At 40.4% G+C, this 7,246-nt stretch overlaps 1 protein-coding gene across 3 annotated transcripts; it reads left to right on the top strand.

The window, feature by feature from the left end:
* The first annotated feature begins 478 nt into the window (after positions 1 to 478).
* zfn2b (AN1-type zinc finger protein 2B) lies at positions 479 to 4,849 on the top strand. 3 transcript variants are annotated; one of them, XM_014203976.2, is made up of 10 exons: positions 479 to 749; positions 1,784 to 1,857; positions 2,143 to 2,237; positions 2,400 to 2,531; positions 2,639 to 2,790; positions 2,886 to 2,999; positions 3,316 to 3,409; positions 3,608 to 3,690; positions 4,096 to 4,235; positions 4,505 to 4,849. In XM_014203976.2, exons 2-9 carry the CDS (start codon positions 1,803 to 1,805, stop codon positions 4,205 to 4,207), a joined length of 837 nt encoding a protein of 278 aa, XP_014059451.2. In that variant the 5' UTR covers positions 479 to 749; positions 1,784 to 1,802; the 3' UTR covers positions 4,208 to 4,235; positions 4,505 to 4,849.
* Positions 4,850 to 7,246: the final 2,397 nt, after the last annotated feature.

Here is a 7,246-nt window from a genome sequence, read left to right as displayed (position 1 = left end):
ATGATATGCCATTACATTGACTGCAGTATTGCACATTTTTCTCTTTAGACTCACAATTGCTTCCAGTGTACACAAATGTACCTAGCCCATATGGGCCATTTCATCAGCATGAATGAATCACCTATATCATCACCTATAGCCTATATTGTAGTGATGAATAAAAGGGCACATTTACTTGTGAAACAAAGATATGTGCTCTGTGAATAACACATTTCTGTTATTCAGCAAGTAAACAAATACAATATCAAACACAAAAGCTTTATTCTGCTTATTTTGTGTGATTTGTTATACCCTAGTTATAGACCTACCATGATTCCAGAAAAGTGATTCATTCTGACATGGCCTTTCTTAACTAGTCTGGCGAGAGACTTGCTTAGTCACCTTCATATCTAGTCACAGTGACAAAACATTATTTTGAGCTGTCCGTGGTGCTGGTTTGAGACAACCCAAAAAACGTCTCAGTTAGACGTTTCGTAAAAGACTAGCACCATGGACAGTTCTCAACAACGCTGTGTCACTGTGATTGATCAAAACAACGCTGCATCCCTGCCTCGTGTGGTACATTCTGGAACTCCCTAACTAGTACAACGGTGAGGAGGGGCGTCAACAACAGTGTCAGTGACCCTTCGATGTAGCTGGCTGTCAAGAGAGCTTGCTAGCCACTCGCTTCCTCAAGGTTGAACGTTAATCTCAAAGCAAGAGGGCGAAGACTAATCAAATATAGCTGTCTGGTTGAACCAAGTTTCTGGGTAAGTGAGAGTAGTCGTCTATTTTTGCATGTATTTTTCAATTTACTATGGTTTGCTGTTAGCTATCGTATCTAGCTAGCTAGTCAGCCAACCAAACCAAGGCAACGTCAGGGCAGGAAGGGTGTCTCCAATCCATATTTGTTTAGTGTTAGTTAACTGGCTATCTAGTTAACGTTCGTGATGGTAAACAATCGTCCCAAATATATTTTTTCTAAATATTATCCGTTTCGAATTAATGTAAAGTTAAACTAGTAACTTAAACGTTAGTTAACTACCAGTAACGACGTAATGTTAACGTTACAGTAGTTGTGTAGAATGCTAGCTAACAACGTTAGCTTATCAGCAAGCAAGCAAGCAAGCAAGTTAGCTAGCTTCATTTTGTTGTTGTTGGCCTGTAAACCAGGAACAAGCTCATCAATGGTATCCCATAAATAACTCAATAGTTAACGTTAGGTAGCTTAAGCACAGACAATACTGACATTGATCTGCTAGGTAATTGCATTTATGGCCTCGAGCGATTGTACAGGGAGGAGCTGGCCTAGTTACTAGCTAGCTAATTAGCCATGATAAGTAGCTAGCTAGCTGGCTGCTAACAGAGAGGAAGACTGCTGCTAGATACCCCAAAATAACTTATCTAGTTAGCTAACGTTAGTCAAAATGGCAAAATGTAGGTAGCAAGAAGCGATGGCATGATTCAGCATTCGTTATCATAGGAAGTCCTAGCTACCTACATCTGGATGGGTAGCTAACGTTAGCTAACTGTATCTGTCAGTGGACATTACTCCACTGACATTCTTCCACTGACTGTACACGTCCATAATAAGCCTGTTACATAAGCGTAACTAACGTTAGTTGAAAGGGAAGCACGTAAACAAAGGGACTTTTTAAATATCCTAAAATTGAAATGCTGAATCTACTGTTCTTAAAAAATGAAGTGACGCGGACCAAGTTTGTTTTATTTAGATAACCTGTCACAGGTAAACAAACATTGTTTATGCATGATCTTAGCTTATCTATGTATCTTTCAATTGAAGGCTGTATCACCATAGTGCCATGGAGTTTCCAAGTCTAGGAGAGCATTGTTCTGAAAACTCCTGCAAGCAGCTGGGTGAGTGGTTGGTTATGTAATGCTGTCTCCATTTACTACCTCAATGCCTCCCAATACAGAGCCTGTTGTTTGTGTTCTTTTCCTGTCCTTTCTAGTATGGCTTTGGTATCTGTCAATAGTTGTGGTTTAAGTCCAAAGTCCTCAACAACCAATTGTCATGGGCTGCACTACCCATTATCAGGATTGAGGAGTGATAGTGAGAATTTCATTTATCTACATTCATATGGATGATCTCCATTCTTTACCATGGAATAAACACCTTGACATATTTCTTATATCTGACAGATTTCCTACCAATGAGATGTGATGCCTGTGAAGAGATTTTTTGTAAAGACCACATAACCTATGCAAATCACAAATGCATGTCATCCTACAAGAAGGTACATTTTAAATAGTTTAGCAGCATCGTATGTTTGAATTAAAGCAAAGTTCCTATAATGTGCAGTTAGTATGTAGAAATGAATGCATGCTGTTTTGTCTGCATGTTGTCTATTGATCCAAACAGAGCTTTAATACGGCTCTCTGCTTGATTCTGTCCCCAGGATATCCAGGTCCCTGTGTGTCCTCTGTGCAACACCCCGATCCCCATCAAGAGAGGGGAAATGCCAGACATCAAGGTTGGGGAGCACATTGATCGCGATTGCCAGTCGGACCCTGCTCAGAACAAGAGAAAGGTATGGTTGATAGGCTTCTCTACAGGACCATTTTCACAAACTGCCCATGGTTAAAGTGAAGTAGCTATGCCTAATCTAAGCTAACCAACCTTTTTTTTTAATGGTAGATATTTACAAACAAATGCTCGAAAGGAGGCTGCAAGCAGAAAGAAATGATCCGAGTGACATGTGACCAGTGCCACATGAATTATTGTCTTAAACACCGACATCCACTAGACCATGACTGTAAGCCTGAAGACAAACCAGTCTCCAAATCTGGGTAAATATTTCCCTCCACCTGATGCCATTTATTGATTGTGGTGCACATTGATGAGCTTTTGCGGTATAATGATGATTACATTGGATTTCTTTCAGATTCGCTGCTTTCATGCGGTCCCAAGGAGCATCCTCTAGCAGTGCCTCCACTTCAAGCAGTAGAGGAAGTTCTAGGCCCATTTCTAATGGGAATGCTAGGACCCAGAGTAGTCGGTGAGGATCCTCATGTATTGATTTTCGAAACGCCACACTGAAAGACCACATGAAGCTTAAATAAATAAACAAGTGATATTGGCAAGCACAGTTTGTCCTCCCAATTCATGAGAGGCGTATTCTCACTAAACCACATGGGATGGACAAATTGACAGGTTGATTTTATTGTCAGTGAAATTTACTACACATGGAAAGGATGTGGCATTTTTTTCTTTCACAGAACTGCTCTTACCTGTTAACGCTGTGCTTTCTAGAAAGTGTTGACTTGTTGACTCCATAACCCCACTGAGCATTATTGTTTTTGATTCTATCACAGCAGTGCTCAGGCCATTTATAATCCAGCTCCGGCCATGCGGCCCCCTCCAGCACAGAATGTAGTACCTGCTTCGGCATCCTTTCAGGCTGGCCTGGTACGCCTAACACTCTTACACCGCTTGATTGAAACTACTGTAAACTCTCTTCTCTGAATAATTCCAGTCCATTCATTGAGATTCTAAAGTCTGTTCCTGTTTATTCATTGAGATTCTACAGTGTGCTCTGTTTATTCATTGAGATTCCAGGAAGAAAATAAACAACATCTTGTGTTTATCTGCATGTTGTGATTGCAGACTGAGGATCAGGCCTTACAAAGAGCGCTGGAGATGTCCTTGGCTGAGTCGGCTCGCAGCACAGTCCAACAGCCAACACTCAGGTAATAAACAATCCCCAATAAATCCCATAATCCAGCATCACCCACACATAATATAGGCTGTAATCATGTCCAGATGCCATCAACACAACCCTGTTACCTATTGTTTCTCTTCACTAGCTCTTATTGCTATGTGTTTGCTCTAGTTGAAACGCAGGCTATTTGGTTACTATAGGAAAACACAATATTAATAGGTTTGACATTCCACCATGTAGCCCATGGTGGGATGTCCATGATGACTTCATAAATGAAGGACAGTGGTGCCCACAGTTCAGTGTTTCTTCACCTCATGATGTGTGTTGCTGCTCCTCAGACCTGTGTGTGCGTGTCGTTGTGTCTCTTGCATGCTCTCTGCAGTATGATGATGCATTCCTCTGTGTGACATAGAAGTGTTTGTGTCTGTCTCAGCCCTCAGGAGCAGGAGGATCTGGCTCTGGCTCAGGCCCTTGCTGCTAGTGAAGAAGAGTACAGACGCCAGCAGCAGAGACAACAGGTATCCAGAAAACTTAGGCGTCAGTAGCATGCTAACAGGACAGGACCTCACCTAGGTACATTGCCTCCATGGCGTCCCCTATATTTCTTCATCAACCTCACTGGGTGCATTTAAAGATCAGCTAAGGAGAAAATGAATGACACTATTTTGAAGTACTACTTAATGTGTATTTTATCTGATGGACCTATTAAATGATCCTATTTTTTTTTTTTCTCCCCATGTTGAATATTTACTGTAAATGGTGAGACAAGCCTCTCACTAATGATTCTTTGTCTTGAATTAAATCGACTTTTGCCTGTACTAATATCTCACTTTCTATCGTAGGAAAGAGAGTCCTCCAAACAGTCTTCCTGCAGCCTCTCATAAACCCAGACCAGTGTCTGAGTCCAAGCTGCTACCACCAGTAATCAACTAGCAACTGTGGTACATCGATGGAACCCTCCAGCAGAACTCTTAACGTCCAGTATCACTGATCCCAACTAATGAACAGTCTGGGACTTTCATAGAGATATATTGAATAGTATCACTGCTTTCTCTCTACTCAGCACATCATTCTAGACAGGCTTTCTGTCCTTTTTACCGATGGCTCTCTATGTACATATTTTCTATGTTGATCATGGACATTTAACCTCGGCATCAATGTTTCTTGAATAAATTATTTTAAAGATGTATTCGTTTCTGAAGCGTGTTCTATGTACAAGGCATATATACAGGAGGATGACATAACTGGAGAGGAATGAAGTTTGGTGAACAGAACTAGAATGCGATTCAATTTCTATGGCTTAGAGAAAACAGTCTCAGCCCAAGCTTTGCCAATTAAAATAAAAAAGGAAGGCCATTATATAATCCGACATATTTAAATCAAAGTTTATTGGTCTAGTACACAGTTTAGCAGATGTTATAACGGGTGTAATGAAATGCTAATGTTACTAGCTAGTCAAAACAAGTAGACACCTGTCCGCATCATCATGACAACTGAAAACCAACAGGTACATGATACACAATACGGGGTTGGTTTTATTATGCTATTGACTAGTCTTAAATTGGCAGTGCTTGGTAAGTAGAATGAACACAAATACACTTGTTGATTTCCATGATGTTGATGTGTATTATATTGTTCCCCAACACATCCATCAGTGCCTTTGTGACGCAGTTCCAGCTTTGAATTCCCTCAGGGTAGGCCTTATCGACCTTGGCTGTTGAATTGAAAGGTAAGTGGATAGAAAGTGTCTTTTTATTGTTAAAATTTCATCGGTAATGTCTGTTTTCAAGAAGACCTTGGCAGTTATTGAGCACCACCCCTAGAAAGAATTCCTAACAGCAAAAACAGCTGAGACGAAACCAACATGAGCAAGATAGGAGTGCAGCAAACGGCAACTTCACTGTTGTGCTGGTGCATATTCATTACGCCGATGCTGTTGCAAAACGTTTCTTAAACGGAACGAAATGTGGAGGGACCTACCTGAATTTGTCCAATAGAAACTCTTGTTTTGCTTCCGTTTGGTTCTTAAACGGTGAACGGTTTCCGTGATGAATACACCTTTTGTTAAATCGCTCCGGTTCCTCGAGGAATATTCATGAAGCCTGCATTTACCACTATGCATTCATACTTTGTCCAACAGAGAGCAGCATAATGTTGCATGTGGTATCTTTGAGGGAGGCCAAAGAGGATAAAATAAAATTGTATTTGTCACATGCGCCGAATATAACAGCTGTAAACTTCAGAGTGAAATGCTTAATTACAGGCCCTTAACCAACAATGCCGAGTTAATAAAATATTTACTAAATAAAGTAAAACATATTTTAAAAGTAACACAATAAAATAACAACAATGCGGCTATATACAGGGGGTATCGGTACCGAGTCAATGTGCGTGGGTACAGGTTAGTTGAGGTAATTTTCAAATGTAGCTAGGGGTAAGTCACTATGCATAGATAATGAACAGCAAGTAGCAGCAGTGTAAAAACAAAGGGATGGGTGTTGTTGGGCAAGTTCACAAGAATGGTGTTTTTTTTCTCCATAAAGAAGGCTCATTTGTTGAGTATTTTTTGACAGTTTGGGGAAGTGCTGCTCATGTTGTCATGGTTATGAATGAGTCAGGCTAGTGTGTCACTAGCATGATTGTGGCACTCAACAATAATTTGCATAATGGTGTGCTTAGTCACCTTCATTTAGCTCCATTAGCTGTTACGCTAGACCTCCTCACCCTCAAACACTGGAAAATAGCACATAATTGTCGATTGTCACATAGCGACATTAGTTATAGGATTACTCATTTGGATCTAGTTTCATCTGAGCAAACAGAATAAAAGCACACTCTGTAGTTTCCCTCTGGGCACACCACATCATTTCAACATGGAAATCTGGGTAATATTTGATTGAGGTTGATCAATGAGATTTCAACCTTTATTCACCCACTCAAAAAGACAGCCAGAAGTTTGTTCAATTCCCAATGTGTTATCACTCTCAACCATCTAAAAGCACAACCAAATTCCATTGGAAAAACTGTCAGATATTTTATTTAGTTGTCATCATGTAAATGTGTTATCGCTGAGCATTCAACCATTTAAAAGCACAACAAAGTTCAAATGTAAATACAATGTCAGATATTTTGTATTTATACAAAAACGTAATGTGTTATCACTGTGCTTCATCTAATAGCAGAACCAAATGACCTGGATTGCAGTTGAGATAACATTAAAAGTACATAGTGTAAGTGACCAGGCATGATAGCACCCATGTCGTCCTAAAAGTTATATGTTTGAATCTGTCCATAGAACATTCTTCCAAGAGTCTTGATGATCATCCAGGTGCTTCCAGGTGCTTTTTGACAAACCTGAGTCAACTTTTTGGATGACATAGGGTCACATTATGGCTGTCGAGAACCAAACACTGCATTCCACAGTAAGATCATAATACCAACGGTCAAGCATGGTGGTGGTAGTGTGATGGTTTGGGGATGCTTTGCTGCCTCAGGACCTGGACGACTTGCCTTAATTGAAGGAGCCACGAATTCTGCTCTGTATAGAGCAGAGAATTCTACAGGAGAATGTCAGGCAATCCGTC

Source organism: Salmo salar, chromosome ssa06 (assembly GCF_905237065.1).
Source record: "Salmo salar chromosome ssa06, Ssal_v3.1, whole genome shotgun sequence".
NCBI lineage: Eukaryota > Metazoa > Chordata > Actinopteri > Salmoniformes > Salmonidae > Salmo > Salmo salar.
Note: the sequence above shows the minus strand (reverse complement) of the source record. Positions and strands in the feature narration are given on the sequence as shown.

Bases quoted from the DNA above. Each gene is read 5' to 3' on its own strand.
- zfn2b (XM_014203976.2), top strand. From the start codon at position 1,803: ATGGAGTTTCCAAGTCTAGGAGAGCATTGTTCTGAAAACTCCTGCAAG. The intron at 2,791-2,885 runs GTAAATATTTCC...GATTTCTTTCAG, and splicing joins AAACCAGTCTCCAAATCTGG to ATTCGCTGCTTTCATGCGGT. The intron at 3,000-3,315 runs GTGAGGATCCTC...ATTCTATCACAG, and splicing joins GCTAGGACCCAGAGTAGTCG to CAGTGCTCAGGCCATTTATA.